The following is a 17,461-nucleotide window of genomic DNA, read 5'->3' on the forward strand; positions in this document are numbered from 1 at the left end:
ACTCTAACAGTGTTCATTTTTGCCACTGGAGCAAATGTCTCTTTATAATCGACGCCATAGGTTTGTGTAAAACCTCGAGCAACCAAGCGAGCCTTATTTCTTTCGATTGTGCTATCTGAATGAAACTTAGTTTTGTACACCCAACGACTCCCCACTGCCTTCTTTCCTTTTGGAAGTTTCATTATAGTCCATGTGTTATTTTCATGGAGGGCTTGAAGCTCATCTGCCATAGCATTTCTCCATTCACTGTGAAGATTGGCTTCTTGAAAACTTTGGGGTTCTCGAGCTTCATTAATGGCACTTAGGAATGTAGCAAAAAAAGATGAGACTTTGCTATAGTCAATAACATCAGTCACGGGATACCTAGCAGTGTAGGTCACATAATCATGCAACTTGGATGGAAGTTTCCTCTCTCGTGCAGGATTGCGACGAACTGTAGGAGATTGAACTACAGGTATTTGAACAACATCATGGTTGGAAGGATCACTGGAGGGTGCAGTGTGAATCTCCGATGAGGAAGGGGTTTCATCTTCAAGATGTTCCACCGAGTGAAGATTAACATTATCCGGCACATGATCACTAGGAGTGCATGTTGCATCTTCTCCGTTTGGATATGGAAAAGGAAATAAGTCCATCAAATGCTCCCCCTGTCTAGAATAATCCAGTGATTGTGAGAAGTGAGGAACATGTTCTTCAAATTTAACATCCCTTGAAACAACCATTTTTCTAGTTGTTGAATTATAGCACTTGTAACCTTTTTGGGTAAATGAATAACCTAGAAAGACACATTTGGTAGCCCTTGGGTCTAGCTTGTCACGATTTTGAGCTTGAATGTGAACAAAGCATGTACACCCAAAGACTCTCAAATGGGAAAAGTTGATCTTTCTATTTTTCAAGACCTCATAGAGTGATTTAAACTTCAACACTTTACTAGGCAATCTATTGATGAGATATGCCGTAGTAAGAACTCCTTGAGACCAAAACTTCGTAGGCACATTCATGTGAAACATAAGAGCTCTAGTCTTCTCAAGTAGATCTCTATTCTTCCTCTCGGCCACCCCATTTTGTTGAGGTGTTCCAACACAGCTTGTTTGGTGTAATATACCATGCGTGCTCAAGTAGTGTGACATGCTATAAGACATATATTCTGTGCCGTTATCTGATCGTAAAATATGAATTTTTGAAGCAAATTGGGTGGCCACAAGTCTATGAAAATCTTGAAAAACTTCCATGACTTCACTTTTAAATTTCAAAAGATACAACCAAGTAATCCTTGTGAAATCATCCACAAAAGTTACAAAATATTTGTATCCATCAAAAGACTCTAGAATTGGTCCCCAAACATCGGAATGCACGATTTCAAAAGGATTACTAGCCCTAGACAAAGAGGAAGTAAATGGTAATCTAGTAAACTTAGAAAAAATGATGAACATCACAAGGACTTGTAACTTTGCACATGTTTGGGAACAAGGTGGATAGAACTTTTTCAGAAGGATGTGCTAGACATTGGTGCCAAAGTTGTTGTTCTTGAGCTAAGCTTGAAGTGACTTGAAAAACCTTGGGAACTTGAATATGCTTGGAAAGATAGTAGAGACCATTTAAGAAAAATCCTTCACCAATCGTCTTCTTGGTGACTACATCCTGAAAGATCACATTTTTGGGAGAGAAAATGACAAGACAATTTAATGAGTTTGTGATCTTGCCAACATATAAAAGTTAAAAAGGGAATGAGGGAACATAAAGAGCCTCAGACTCGACATCACTTGAGATCAAATGTATTTTTCCTTTTCCCACAACCATAGCATTTTTTCCATTAGTAACTGGCACTTGAGATGGAAAAGAAAAATTTTCAAATTTATGCAAGTTTGTAGACTTGTTAGTCATATGATTAGTGGCTCCAGAATCTATAATCCAATAATCATGCACAATACCAATGTTGAAAGCAGTTGAGAATGAGTGTAAGATACTTAGGATGTCCCTTTATACCACGCCTTCATTTCCAGCCAGGAAGCCAGCAAACTACCCTAGTAGTGCAGTTTGATTGTTGTCACACTGATATAGTGGTCCTTCACTATCTCCAAAACCTTGTTTCTTGTGAAGAAACATAGTAAACTCGTTGATCAGTGCAGCTGGATTAGTGGTGAACTTCAGTGCTCCCTCAGAAGAAGTTGTGGCAACATGATTTGCCTTGTAAGAAGGGTTGTACGAGCCTTTTGAGACACCTTTGTTATCCCTAGGAAACTTTGGTTTTAACTCTGGATGAAGAATCCAGTATCGGTCTCTTGAGTGCCCACCAACTTCATAATGGCTACATTTTAAGCCAGTTTTCTTTCCTTTGTAGCCTCTCTCCTCACCAAGTTTTTGGTTAGAGAAGTAAGCCATAGCTTCTGGTATATTTGCCTTTATGTCCAAGGTCATGACTTTCCTTCGAACCTCTTCTCTTTGAATTGTGGCACACACACTTGAAAAAGAAGGCAGGTCGGGATTCATGAGGATATGGCTTCGAAGATCTTCGAATTCAAGGCTCAGGCTTGCTAGGAGTTGGAATATTTTGTCTTCCTCGGCTCTCTTAGTTAGCACAGCAGCGTCGATAGTGTGTGGTCGATACATATTCAGCTCGTTCTACATAGTGGTCAACTTTCCAAGATGTTGCACAAATGGCTTCATTTCCTGTTGCAAACCAGCAATGTCCTTCTTTAACTGAAACACATGAGCCGCATTGTTCTGATTTCCATACATTTCCTTGAGATTTTTCCAAAAAGTCATGGACGATTCAGCATAGCTAAAAATTTATGCAATCTTACGATCCATGGAATTGAGTAGCCATGACATGACCAACTGGTCTTTGCATAGCCAAGCATCATACTCTGGTGAGGTAGTCTCAGGCATTGGAATAGCACCATTAACATAACCAAGCTTTAATCGTCCTCCCAGAGCAAGAGAAACTGCTCTCTCCCATGGAAGATAGTTAAACTCATTTAGCAAAACAGAACTAAGACGTTGATTTGGGTTGATATTAATATCTGAGTGTGGTGATGGTGGAGTAGCATGAAAGCCGTCTCTTTCCAAATTTATTGAGCTTTCTTCAGCCATGATTGAAGGACAAAAATAAGCTCACAACTCTCTCAAGAGAACACCACAGAGACAGGTCGGTTGGGGTCACTGCTCTGATACCATATTGAATTTTGTGAATTCATCATGAGACAATCAGGTACAAGAGATACCAAATATATATGTGTTAGAGGGAAGAAAACAAGACTACCTATCCCTGCTTGATTTACGTCTAAAGCTAACAAAAAAAGAACAAATAAGACACATCCCTTGAATTAAAGGAATTGACAACAAGAGACACATCCCTTGAATTAAGGGAATTGACAACACTATCTATCACCCTAAAATCCTTTGTACGGTGAACATGCAACCTAACCTAACCATAGTTGCCATTCTTTCTTTTAATAGATTGAGACTGCTTTTAATTGAGGTCATTAGCTGAGACCACCCCATCCCACTAGGGGAAGGTCCTACTGGAGAAGAACCCACACCAGACCTCCAGCACAAATTACACCTGGATCCCAAATTAATTTGTGTGTGTGTGTGTGTGTATTAGCTCTTCAAGATTTCTAGGCCTTCAACATTTGTATATATTTATTTGAACTTCTCAAAACGTCTTATATTAAAGTTTCTCAACCTAAAAAACAAGAGTAAATTGTAACAATGATCTATTAATTTTAACTCAATTGGAGCAATGATCCCTAAACTAAAAATCCATTACCATTGTCCCTCAACTCATCAAAATGTGCAGCTATGATTTTTCAACTAAAAATTGACTACCATTGATTCTTCAACTTTAATTCAATTGGAGAAACGATCCTTCAACTTTAACCCAATTGGATCAATGGTCCCTCAACTTTAACCCAATTGTAGCAATGATCCTTCTAACATAACTCATTTTAACAAAATTCTAACGAAGTTGATGAAAATGATCATAGGCACACATTTTGATGAGTTGAGGGAACCCAATTGTAGCAATGGTCATTCCAACATAAGTTATTTTAACAAAATTTTGACGAAGTTGACGAAAATGATCATACCCACACATTTTGATGAGTTGAAGGACCAATGGTAATTGATTTTTAGTTGAGAGACCATTGCTCTAATTGAGTTAAAGTTAAGAGACCATTGCTACAATTTACTCAAAAAACAATTAGAGGGCTGAGTAATCAAGTATTTTGATAGCAGTCCAAAACGCATATTTCCCTTTTATCCTGTTTAAAAAAATGGCATAGGGAAAAGTCAGTAGTGTCCTACCGATCCATCCCTTTTAGGGGCGTTTAGTATTTGGATTTTGTTTTGTTTGTTTTTATTTCCCTTGTCATAACACCAAATTATTGTCTTCAATTGCATATTGTCATTTAGATTTTAAGTTATTAGTTATTTCCAAAAGAAAGAGAAATAATGAAGTTTTCAATACATACGATATTATCTACACTAAGAGATGAAGAAGTGAGATAACCTCATAATGGGCTAACCATAGTAATATGGTTCAAATCCGCCGTTGTTAAGAATCGAACTTATAAACTCTCATTTACAAGTAAAAAGGAAATATCACTGGATCATATACTAAGTGGCTTAAATTTTGAATTCATCTCTCAATTTATGCATGTCATCCTTGCACAAAGGTCATGGCGGTAATCATCTCTGTATTGCTCCAATTGTCAAATGAAGTTTTTTCCATTTTTTAATATTTTTTTTTATAAAGGGATATTCTAGGATTTAGGGTTTCTTTATGAGATGCTTCTCGAAAGGAGTTAAATTTTGGTTATATTAATTGAGTTCCAAAGATCTTTAGCATTTTTTTTTCCTTCTACTTTTAAAAATTTTAACCACTCGAAGCATCTCTAGAGGAGTTGGAGCATTGCTTGAGGCGTGTTGAGAATGCTTATAAACTACTTAAAGACCTCAAGAGAGGTTTGAGCACTCCTCAAGACATGTTGAAAGTGCTCATAACTCCTTAGAGAAGCCACGAGTGACTATATTTCAAAATCTTGAAAAGTGGTCACGAATTGCTAAACAAAAAATGTGGAAGCTTTAGGTCATCTCCAACCGAAGGCTGGACAAATGACTCTTTTTAGCCCTCTAATCCTTTAAGAAATTAATATTTTAATGAACAATGCATGACCATATTTCTTAGACCATCTTCAACCAAAGGGTCCAGAAGGCCGAAAATAGCCTGTAAATCGTCTCCAACCGAGGGATAGACCAAATGGCTCGTTGGCCCCATGGGACAAAAACGGGCCAGAGGGCCAATCGGTTGGCCATCTTCAGCTAGTCAGCCAGCCCGTTGGCTAACCCATTTTGTTTTGTTTTTTTTTCCACTTGCCCAAACCAATCTTTTTTTATTATTATTTTTATTTTATTTTATTTTATTTTGTTGTTCTTTCAGGCCACTTTAGGTTTAGTGGTTAGGAACTTTTTTGGTCAAAGCCCACTTATTTATTTATTTTTTAATAGCCCACTTTTTTCACCATTTCATACTGTCTTACCTTATTTTATTTCAATTCTTCACATTCCATACTATAGCCAATTGGCCCTCAGTTGGAGATGGTTTTTTGTGACAGGACTAAAATGAGTCATCTGGCTTTTTGGCTCTCGGTTGGAGATGGAGGCAAATATAGCTATGTACTGTTTATTAAAATATTAATATCTTGAAGGCCAGAGGGCTAAAACGAGCCCTATGACCCTCGGTTGGAGATGGCTGGAGATGGTAAGGCCATCTCCAACCGAAGGCTGGCCAAATGGCTTGTTTTAGCCCTGTCACAAAAAATCATCTCCAACCGAGTGCCAAACATAATTTATTATTTAAAAACTACAACTTAAATTCAAATCCAATGGCTAAGTTTCATGTTGTTAAATGTTTTATTTTTATGTTGTTTAATGTTATTTAATGTTGTTTAATGTTACTTAATGTTATGTAATGTTTAATGATTTAGGAAGTTATAGGGGAAAAAAAAGAATTTTTACAATTTTAAAAACAAATTTAGTTAAAAAATAAATAAATAAAAATTAAAAATAATGGCTAGCTGACATCAGCAACTAGATGTTGCAATTTGAATTTTAGCCTGGCCCGAGGTCGGCTAGCTGGTTTGGGCTAGTCGGTTGGCCCTTTGACATTTTTTTGTCTAATAGGGCCCACAAACCCTTTGGCCTGGCCCTCGGTTTGAAACCGTTTTCAAGCTATTTTTGACTCTCTGACTCTCTAGATCATTCGGTTGGAGATGACCATAGTAACAAGCCCTAAGGCCATCTCGAATGGGTTGGCCATATTTTGCAACGGGAGAGGATCCTATCCGGATCCTCCTTCTTCTTCTTTCTTTTCTGCAGTTTTGTTTCTACTGCTGCTGGTTCTTCAATTCTTCTCCTTCAATAATCCTTCTCCTTCACTCCTGGGTCTTCTTCTTCACTTTTTTTTGTATGTTTATAGGAAACTTCTACATGGTCAGTTTTATATAGAATCGCGATTGTCGACAACTATTACGATGTTGCCGGTAACTAGCTCCGAAAAACCTACGACGCTGATTCCGAGAAAGCCACGACGCCAATACGACCTTTAAAGAAGAAGGATCCGGAGAGTTTGGGTCCGGACTCTTGCAACCACTCTAGTATACTAAAATATATAATTTTTTAAGAAATAGTGCAAATATAATTTTCCATCTTCAATAGTGCATGCAGTTAGTAGTTACATTTTATTCCTCTCAATATTTTATTACTTTTTAGCCTATTAAGATATATTATGGTACACACTCACACATCAACTACTTTGTTTTATTTAAATTAATTATAAACTACTATTTGCTTTTTTTTTCTGAAACGGGCCAAATGTAGCAAGCCTTCAATGATTTGGCCCTAAACTATTTTGGGTACATTTTATAGCACCCAATTAAGGATGAGTTCAGAGAATATAAAAGGCTAATCAGAGAATATAAACTTATTTTCATTAATTTTCCTTATATTAAATCTGCAATTATACGTGAAATCAACAGGCCCTTACAAGTATTATTAATCGAACACATACAACCCCATCACCACACAAATTCACACCATACAAATTAATCATAAACAAAAATTACATCCTCCAAACAAAAAAGCAAATTAATCAGACAAATTATGTTCTCTAATTAAGCTCTGCAGCACACGAAACGTCCAAGTCCTTTGGAAGCATGTCCTTCATCATCCCCAGAGATCTCAACCTTCTTATGCTTGTGTTTCTTCTTCAAGTCCTCCTTAGGCACTGTAATTACCAACACCCCGTCGCGCATTGAAGCCTTAATCTCATCAACCTTGACATTTTCAGGCAACCTGAAATTCCTCGAGAAGTTGCCACTTTCCCTCTCCCTGCAGTGCCACGTCTCGTTCTTGGGGTCCTCCATTTCGGGCTCCGCTTTTCTCTCTGCACTAACATGAAGCACTTGGTTTTCTTGCAGCTCCAGCTTCACGTCCTCTTTTGTAAGGCCTGGAAGATCTATCTCGAAGATGTGTGCATTTGAAGTCTCCTTCCAGTCCATGTACGTGTTGTTTTGGTTGGATATTTCTGGGTCGAAAACTTTGAAAGGAGCAAAGTTGGGTTGGTCCAAGAGAGATTGTAATAAAAGGGACATTTTTAGAGATTTGGATGAAAAAAGCTATTAATTTGCGTTCTTGTTTTAGTTAAGGATGGTGGTTTTGCAGATTTTGCTAAGTGAGGGTTTTGGTGAATTGTTTGATGAGTATTTATATCTGAAGGGAATAGGAGACGGTAATTTTCTTGAAGGTTCTGGAGTTGGATAGTCTTTGGCTTCTCCTAGAGAATTTGATGATATTGGTTTTGATGCTTGGACTTTGTTGGGTCCATTTCGTTAAGTGCTTTTTCAGCTAACGGATAAGCATGAAGTCAATGTTGGAGAACTCTCTGGGAGAACCTCGAAATGGTTTCTAGAAGTTTTCAAGCTCCAATTGATACTTCTCTATAAAGCATTTCTGCTTACAAACGGTTTTCTTTTCAAAAGCACATTGAAATTTTTAATAAAAATCTTATAAAATATTGTACAATCTATAAGCATTATAGACTTCGTATGCCTCAATATTATCAAAAGCACTTTTGATTATCTAAATCAAAAAGCACTATATGAAATTTGTGCAAGAGTCAAGTGCAAGAATGAATATTTTTAGTCACTTCAAGATGTAAGTTTGTCTTTAATTACAACCCCAATGAGAATTGGTCACTTTAACAAATAAGTTAGCCTTTAATTACAACGAGAAATGGTTCACATGTGTAAGAAATTAATTTAACGTTGATATTGGTTCAAACTTAATCATATATTCAACATTTTGGGTGACTTTAGCCGCAACGAACTCATCAATATATGAAGTTTTTCTAAACAACCTGGGCGTGGGTGCTATTAGTATTTAACACCAACTTCTAACTTGTAGATTATTGTGGTATTTTTGAAGAAGAGATTATGTCCATCCACAGCAGCAGCCTGGACCGAGCCACACAACCCTTAGTCCCCGACAATCTTATGAATCTTCATGATTTTACAACCAGATCGAAGATGGTCATCCTCTCAAATATGTATGGGCTTAGTAGTTTCTTAAGGCCTCCACATCTGACCTAATTTTGATCAGCCCATGCACAGCCTAGAAAAAGAGTTCTTAGGCCTCCACATCTGACCTAATTTTGATCAGCCCACGCACAGCCTTACAAAAAAAAGTTCAGATTCAAAACATTTTTCAGGGTTTGAAAACAAAAAGCTCACTATTTAGGGGCATGTGTGGGATTATCCTGCAGAGTTCCCAACCTAGCCAATAATATTCGATGAAAATGACCAATTTATTCTATTTAACTCCTAAATCATGACTTCAGAGTTTAGACCAAAGCGAAATGGAAAATCCTAAACCATGATCAGAAACGCGTATAATACATGAAAAAACAAAATGGTACTCGAAAAATTCCTAATCATGCTTCCAATGCACGTTAATCTTTTTGAATTAGTACGTACTCATCATCTCTCTCCAATAATGCCGATGTATAATTGTAACAAAAATAAAAACAAAATGTACCAAATATAATGTGTTTCACGTACACAGGTACATATATTGATATAATTATTGTACCTCAATTTCATATAAACGTTTTGTTCTTGGATCATGAATTTATGCGTTAGACTAAATAAGAGAACTAAGATCAAGGCATGATTCACAATACAATAAGACACAAAAGCATAATCCAAGTATGAAGAGCACCTGCAGTCGAAGCCATAGCAGCAAAACTCTCAGTGAACCTTCTCCTCTCTCACCGAAAGTCAAATGCTTGACTCACAATAAGTTTAAGTCCAATAATGAGCGTAATATATGCAAAAGCAGCGTCCACTATATATAGATATACAATTCTTGCCAAAACCAATAAGAATTCCGTATTAAATCCATATAGGAAACTGAATGTGTTCCCTTATCTATTGGGAAATCAATTCCAATGCTATAATACAATCCAATTTGAATAAGGACTAGCTCTCCTCTTTCAGCGAGATTTTTCTATACCAATTAAATCCAATATAGTTGGCCTAAAACTCTTCAATCTCATACTCATTTTCTTACATTATGATCATGAACCGTGCCAACAAAAAACAAGGTAAATTATATCCTTTTTGTTCCCATGGTTTCATGTCCACTAGTGCCCTAACCTGCACGTCTTTAATGCAAGTTCAAATATTCCCCACCCATTTGGTCCGTACAATAGTGCAAAATCATATAAAAATGCTCTCATGCAGGGTTTTGGCTGTGAAATGGAGTTTTCTTTTCCAAGAATTCAAACAAAAGTCATCATCTCTGCCACGAATATGATTTTCTGTGCAAGTGAATGTGTCAGAAAGTGCTTCACATTTTCCATATCTGCAAATGCATATATGCTTGTTATGTGATGTCCTTGAAGCTTCTCGTAGTGGCGGTGAATACAACAAAAAGGCAAAACCCTAGACACATCCTTAACCAGATTTTAGGTTTAATATTTTAAGCACAAATGAGCTTCATAATTGCGTTTTCAAAATTCCCTCTAAATCTCTAATTTTTTTCAACAGTATTCCCAATATTTATTTTAAGTTAAATATAACCCAGAAGGCAGACAGATATTTATTATTTAAGAGTAATATGACTAGTAAACTAAATCTGGTGTATTTTGCATATATAAGCTTAAATAAGTTGACTAGGGTAGTGTGTTTGCTCGTTTGACCTCGAATTTTAGTCTGTCTCCGCATTTTAATGTAGTTTAGTGTACAACATCGCTTATATATATAGAAATTTTGAAGTCTTTTGTCTCTACACAATGTGATTAATTAGTAAAGATGATTCCAAATAGGTTGCCAAGTTTGACATAAAAAGAAATGATTAATCAAATTAAATTAAAACCACAAGGCATATAGATTTTTTTTTCATTATAACGTGTCTACCAAATTAAATCTGATGTTTTTCATCTCTACAAAATGTGATTAACTAGTAAAGATGATTCCAAAGAGGTTGAATGATGAAGTATCCACTAGGTCTGACCATATGCTCGTTTGAAAAAGCAAAATAATGAAAGTAGAATACTCATCGATTCAATCTCAACGATTTAACAAATTATTGAAGGGAAAACGTACAATCCGAATTGGATGATTCCAAAGGGAAGGCTCTAGGAAATAACTAAAAAAAAGAAGAATACAAAGATGAAGTAGAAGTAGACACACGGGGTTGCATAATGGAAGTTGTCAGATGATTGATTTTGCCTGTTTTTGTCTGTGGAGAAGAGAACTAATTATTGCTTAAACGTCGGTTTTGTATCACATGGGATGTCTCACTGGTGTGATATTATAGCTGAAATAGATTATGGTTTGGGTAGGTTAGAACTTAAAATAACAGTTTAAATTATCGTTGTAAGATGAGAAGAGGAGTCGAGAAAGGTTCAAGGTTGTTGGCATTCATGAATTTGTAAAGTATTCACTATTAAAGTGATTAGAATCTTGCTTGTTAACACAATTTTCTTCTTGGCATATATGTTAAATTGTAATTTTGTGTAAAAAAATAATGGGTCCTTACTAAAAAAGAAAATATATCATTGTCAAACTATAATTTGTCTGTTAAAATAAAAGTAATTCAATAAATTATCAAATCAATCATAATCAATTACCCAGAAAATTCATGTGGTGAGAGGTGTGATTTGTAGATAGACATTAGACAAGGGTTTGGTCCACACCAACCCCATTTCCAAATACAAATTAGAATGTTAAAATGAGATGAATAGGAAAAGTTAGATGCTTGCTATCTGTTCTTTAAGGATAGGGTTTGTAACTTATAACACCCCATGTAGGTAGGTGTTCTTTTTCCATGTGACATGTTTTTGTGTACCCAATTAGACTTGACCACTAGCCTAATGGGTTAAAAAGTTTAGAGTGATTTGTTGATTAATAATACCCAGTTAACATTGCTCAAGATGATCTTATTATCAGTTCAGTTGTGAGAGAAACTTACCAAAACTCGAAATTTACTGTGATGATATTAGTTCTAAATCAATCATGTACTGTGTTTATCAATTATCATATAACAACGCGTTATTAGCTTGGATATTCCAAATATAGGTAAGTCAGTTCTCATCAATTAGGCCAAGAGCAATAAATTCTAAGATATAAAAAATGCTTCTGCAGTTCCAAGTTTTCAAATCCTGAATCCAGCTGACTTTTGGGACTAAAGCAAAGTTTCTTATGCTCTCTGCAGGCCCTGTGAGTCTGTGACTTTGTAAAAAAGTCTGAGAGGATAGAAAAGCTTAAGCTACAAAATTAAGGGTCCGCAACCCATCAATGAGGCTTCACAAGTCTTATATGGTAGCTCGAGTACAAATCTCAATTGCTCATGACTTCACAAAACACTACATGTACTAGATGACACATGTCATCCGCTCAATGTACACAAGGTGCAAAGATCCCAAAACAGTTTTTCTGCACTGTGATGACAGCACCATATCTTAGAGACCATGCTTTAGATTAGCTATAATATCTGCTTGAGCTGGAACCACATCCAGCAAACATTAGAGGAGAAATATTGTATGAAATGACTTAATTTAATGAGTCATTAACTCTTTTAGTATGTGAAAAGATTAACTAATCCGACTCGAGGGAATGGTCGAACATAGGAGCATTTTGGTCCGAAATGACCAAATAGTTAGAATAGTTTAACATTAGGTTCCACAATAAAAAAAAGTTGATCACGCCATAAAGGAGTCATTATTGATGTAATTCCCTAATATTTATCACTAATATGGTTGAAATATGCAGGTCTAATATGTTTACATAACATTTGTGTGTAAAACCTTGTTAGGGTATGGTTATTCCTTTCTTCATGTACATTATTTTGTTAGTTCATCCCTTCTTGCAGATGTTCAAAAGCCCATATTCCAGCCTGCAAGTATCCTTTCGGCATTTTCTATACAAAAGAAACAAAACAAATTGGAAAAAGGAAAAAAAAAAAAAAGAGATCAAAGAAAGAAAAGGTATCAAGAGCTTCACTGGATAATGACCTAATTGGAAACAAAAGCAGCCCAGTTTGTTTGGAAAGTAAGTGTGAGAATCCTATGATTACATAAAGATATCAGTTAATGAAATGGTGTTACATGTGTAAGTTCAGAAAGGTCTTGTATGGACTTCTAATATCTTTCATTTGATTAGTTCAATTAGTAAATCCGAACCACAGTGACCTTGTGCTTACTCAAAAGGGCCGTTAGGTTTTGATTATAAAATAATCACTCTCTACGTTACTTTGAACAGTGCTCGGCTCCTTACACGTTATGTAACCTACATTATTTTGAATACTACTTGACTACGTACATGTATACAAAAATAACTCATTACAATACAATAACAACAACAAAGCCTTATCCCACTAAGTGGGTAGCTATATGAATCCTAAAACGTCACTACACTCGTTTTCCGCCAAATCTTCCGTTAGCTCCAAGTACTCATTATCTTTTCTTAAAGTCTCATTCCAAGTCTTTCTAGATCTTTCTCTACCCCTATTGCCTTGAGTCTTTGTCTCATGAACGCATTTTTTAACTGGAGCATTTGTAGGTCTTCAATTCACACTTGTTACACATAAAAGTCGAGTATTTTCATATTGGCTTCAACTCAACAAAAAAATATTTGAGAGAGAATGAGAGATTCCGTCCAGCTAAAAAGAGGGTATCAATAATTGGTCTTTCACTTGCATTGTTACCTTCCTTGTCCACCACTCAAGCTTTAAGTTCTGGCATATCACAGAAGAATATATCCAAAAATCATCTGTAAAGTTGGAAGAGGGGGAAGTCCCAAGTGAAAAAAAACATGGTGGCTTCAGCACATAGTCCCATAATTCTCCCACCCAACAAATCCCCATTTCAATTTCAATTTGATTCTCTTCCTATGCAATAAATCATTAAACAAATTATAATATTAACAATAATTAGTAGGAAACAATCCCAAATGGCCAAGTAAGAAGGCAGGCCCCAACCTCCCCATGTTACACAACTTCCTCTTTTACCTGTCCCCCCTTCCTCTCCTTTTATAAAATCCCCATTCCCTCCCTTTCCCCCTCCTTCACTCCCACACCACCTCCTCCATTGATCTCTTCCCTTCTGCACATTATTGAGCCAAATTTTCCTCAAAACCCTAGATTCCTTATCCTTCTTCTAGCTATTTGCATTTCCAAACCCAAAATACATACATATATAAACATAAGAAATTATGTGCAGCTCAAAGGCCAAGGTGACCTTAGGGATTGAAGTCACACCCATTGTGGCTAGAATCAATGGCAGGCCAGTCCTTCAGCCTAATTGCAACCGGGTTCCTAGCCTAGACCGGCGTGGTTCGATTAAGAGAATATCGACGCCACCACCACCTCCACTACCATTGCCAGCTTCTTCTGCTAGTACAAGTCCTAGAACTACCAACAAGGCCTCACCATTGTTAACACCTCCCATTTCTCCAAAATCGAAGTCTCCACGGCCACCAGCAATCAAGAGAGGAAATGACCCTAATGCGTTGAATTCGAGTTCCGAAAAAGTTGTGACACCAGGAGGTACCACAAGAGCTAAGACATTGGAGAGAAAGAAGTCCAAGAGTTTTAAGCGGGCTAGCGTTGGTGTTGATGTTGGTGCTGATCATGGCCGCTTTAGTAATGGTGGATTTTCTCCTTCAAATATCGAGGCGTCGTTGAGTTATTCGTCTTCTTTGATCATTGAGGCACCTGGTAGCATTGCTGCTGGGAGGAGGGAGCAGATGGCGCTTCAACATGCACAGAGAAAGATGAGAATTGCGCATTACGGTAGGTCAAAGTCTGCCAACTTTGAGAGGGTTGTCCCTGTTGACGCTTCTAGTAATGTAGAAGCCAAGGCCGCTGAAGAAGAGAAAAGGTGCAGCTTTATCACGGCTAACTCAGGTAAAATTATACTCAATTATATTATTGGACTCAATTTGTGAAATGTAAATTATAAGTAATGTTTGTTAACTGATTATTAATTGTTTTATTTTAATTTTATTTTATGCTCAGATCCCATCTATGTTGCTTACCATGATGAAGAATGGGGAGTTCCTGTCCATGATGACAAGTAAGTCCAATTGAGCATCTTTTGCACACAAAAAAAAATTAAGAGGTGTATATAACGTTTATCTGAAAATAACTGATCACGTAAGCAACAAATTAGGGTGAAAAAAAGATTTATAAAGTAATCATTTGTTTTTTTTTTTTTACTCATTTGGTTTCAATTGATTCATGTTGCAGGATGTTGTTTGAACTCCTTGTGTTAAGTGGAGCTCAAGTTGGCTCAGATTGGACTTCCATTTTAAAGGAACGTCAAGATTTCAGGTGAGCCTTTGTAGTCATTTATTTTTTCTAATAAAAACAATTGACAAGTGTATATAATGATACTCACACAATAACTGATCACTTAACAATTAAAGTGAAAGCAAGAACGATCAAGTAGTAGTCATTTGTTGTTGTTTATTTTACTATCCTGCTTATTTTTACTAATTAAGCAGATGGGATCAAACATGTGTGTTTCTAAGAAATTGCATTTTTATATTCCATCGCTGCAGGAATGCATTTTCAGGATTTGATGCAGAAACTGTGGCAAATTTAAGTGAGAAACAGATGATGTCAATTGCTTCTGAATATGGCATTGAAATCAGCAGGATCCGAGGAGTTGTAGACAACTCTAACAGGATTCTTGAGGTAAATACTATCAAAACCTGCAGTTTCTTGTTTTTTGTCCTCTTATCAAATCTTTTCCATCTATTCTGTCCCCTTCTTTTAAGGACCTTTTTTCTTCTTCTCATCAATGATCACGCCTTCTTTTCATGGACTTGTTAAAGAAACATTTTGATTAGTTTGAGAAACCCATTAAAATAATGTAATATTATTAAAGAGAATATTGACTTAACCATCATTAACATCTTAATTAATCTTTTTTTTTTTGGGTAGAATCTTAATTAATCTATTATTCTTTTTGGGTTAAACCATAATCTATGATTCTTTTCTTCTATTGTTTGATGGAAAGCTTGACCGGTGAGCTCCAACTGTGATGCAATGCATGATGTTTGCAATATATAATTATTATTGAGTCATTGACGTTTCAAAATAATTATATGTATTTATCTCTCAGTTGTAGAGTACTATCTTGGATCGTTAATAACAATTTTTTTTTTCTGAAAATATTACATATAGTATCCCTTTTTAATTTAGCACTTGGAAAAGTAATATCGTTTGGTTTAGCAGCAGTACTTATGTGTTGTATTTATACTAATGAACTCATTTTTTGTATAATTTCTTGCAGATTAAGAAGGAATTTGGATCATTTGACAAGTACATCTGGGGATTTGTCAATCAAAAGCCCATCTCACCACAGTATAAATTAGGCTACAAAATCCCAGTGAAAACTTCAAAATCAGAGTCGATTAGCAAGGACATGGTTCGGAGGGGATTTAGGTTTGTGGGTCCAACAGTCGTTCATTCATTCATACAAGCCTCAGGCCTCACGAACGACCATCTGATCACTTGCCACAGGCACCTCCAATGCACCTTATTGGCAGCCCGCCGCCCGGCATTGGAAGAAGTTCTGTAGAATTATTGACATCAAAGGGAGAAAAAGAAGAAGGAGAAGAAAGTCATGGACAAAATTTATAACCCTAGTGTGTTCGATGCTCAAAATATTAGAGAAGCGTGTGCATATAGTTTGCTAACTATATCTCAGAAAAACAAAAAAGTAGTTACTTTTGATGGTTGTGAGTTGTGTGTATAATATAGATTAGAGGAAAGAATTGTGACTAGATGTGAGATTTTAATTAGGGTTTGAAATGCGTCCACAGCCAAAATTTGCGATCAACATCGAAAATGTATCAAACGGTTAGTTTTCACGTATAGATGATTGATTGTAGTATTCTTAATTTCTTTTAATTAATGGGTTTGAAGTAGACAGATGAGTTTGATAATTGAAGACAAAGGAAAGGTTTGGGATGGAGGGAGGTGGTGGTGGTGTAGTGGAAGCTCAAGAAGGAGACAGACATCATGTGCATATGCATTTGGGAGGCAAGGCATGTGTTGGATGTCAGTTTTTGCTTTTGAATTCCTTTAACAGGCTGTGTCCTGTGTGGGATACTACCATTATGTGTATCTCTCAACCGCTTTGTTAATTGAGTTGTTAGTGTATTTTTCTAACTTTTTTTTTCCTTTTTGCTTTGGGGAAATATTATACCGCCATTGTATTCTTGGATTTGATGTGAGAGGTTTTGAGTGTTTTTCAATCAAATGGCATGTGCTTCTGTTCTGATTGCTGCATAGTGACTTATATATACCCCTTTTTAAAATGTTTATTAACTAAATAAGTTATATATCTTCTCTGCCTATCAATTTCTAAAAAGGATTGCTTGACATTTTTAAGGGCATTTTGCACAGTGGTTGGGGGTGTTCAAGTGCAATAATTGAGAGGATATGATGAAGTTGTATATATGTTTACACAAAGTAGAGGGCCTCATTTGATTAGTGTTGACAAAGGAATTATATAGTGGACCTTAATATTTCTGTCCCACAATGAAATTTTTTTTGTAGAGCCATCGGTTTTGTACTTTTTATCTTTATTTTTATACAAGTAATATTTTATTGTTATGAAGTTAGACTAAGAAGAGTGAGAATGGTTTGAACGAGGAATAAAATGGGTTAGAGAATAATACTTTGTAGGTGGTGATATTCACACATTTATTTTACTTTTCACACATAATTTGTTATTTTTTTCTTTATCTTCTTTAATTCATTTGATTCGACAGCCATAAATTGTAAAAAGTGTATAAAAAGTAAAAAAATGGATAGCACCAACCTACTTTATCCACCATGGCATCACCACTGGCAAAATTTGCACTTGAGGAAAAAATAAAGTTGT

The 17,461-nt window shown here is 36.1% G+C and overlaps 2 protein-coding genes and 1 non-coding gene across 3 annotated transcripts; 1 reads left to right on the forward strand and 2 right to left on the reverse strand.

The window, feature by feature from the left end:
* Positions 1-4,631: 4,631 nt before the first annotated feature.
* LOC126624860 (U6 spliceosomal RNA) lies at positions 4,632-4,732 on the reverse strand. The gene has a single exon (XR_007624245.1). It is a non-coding gene; the product is annotated as a U6 spliceosomal RNA (small nuclear RNA).
* Positions 4,733-6,975: 2,243 nt separating this feature from the next.
* LOC126622223 (18.1 kDa class I heat shock protein-like) lies at positions 6,976-7,772 on the reverse strand. The gene has a single exon (XM_050290902.1). The coding sequence runs from the start codon at positions 7,653-7,655 to the stop codon at positions 7,176-7,178; it is 480 nt and encodes a 159-aa protein (XP_050146859.1). The 5' UTR covers positions 7,656-7,772; the 3' UTR covers positions 6,976-7,175.
* A 5,734-nt stretch (positions 7,773-13,506) lies between these two features.
* Positions 13,507-16,852, forward strand: LOC126622219 (uncharacterized). The gene is made up of 5 exons (XM_050290897.1): positions 13,507-14,469; positions 14,581-14,638; positions 14,812-14,895; positions 15,126-15,261; positions 15,863-16,852. The coding sequence occupies exons 1-5, from the start codon at positions 13,776-13,778 to the stop codon at positions 16,148-16,150; spliced, it is 1,260 nt and encodes a 419-aa protein (XP_050146854.1). The 5' UTR covers positions 13,507-13,775; the 3' UTR covers positions 16,151-16,852.
* Positions 16,853-17,461: the final 609 nt, after the last annotated feature.

The sequence above is a fragment of the Malus sylvestris genome, chromosome 5 (genome assembly GCF_916048215.2).
Source record: "Malus sylvestris chromosome 5, drMalSylv7.2, whole genome shotgun sequence".
Lineage (NCBI taxonomy): Eukaryota > Viridiplantae > Streptophyta > Magnoliopsida > Rosales > Rosaceae > Malus > Malus sylvestris.

Coding starts and splice junctions, on each gene's coding strand:
- LOC126622223 (XM_050290902.1), bottom strand. CDS start 7,655: ATGTCCCTTTTATTACAATCTCTCTTGGACCAACCCAACTTTGCTCCT.
- LOC126622219 (XM_050290897.1), top strand. CDS start 13,776: ATGTGCAGCTCAAAGGCCAAGGTGACCTTAGGGATTGAAGTCACACCC. Junction 14,639..14,811: donor GTTCCTGTCCATGATGACAA/GTAAGTCCAATT, acceptor TTCATGTTGCAG/GATGTTGTTTGAACTCCTTG. Junction 14,896..15,125: donor AAGGAACGTCAAGATTTCAG/GTGAGCCTTTGT, acceptor CCATCGCTGCAG/GAATGCATTTTCAGGATTTG.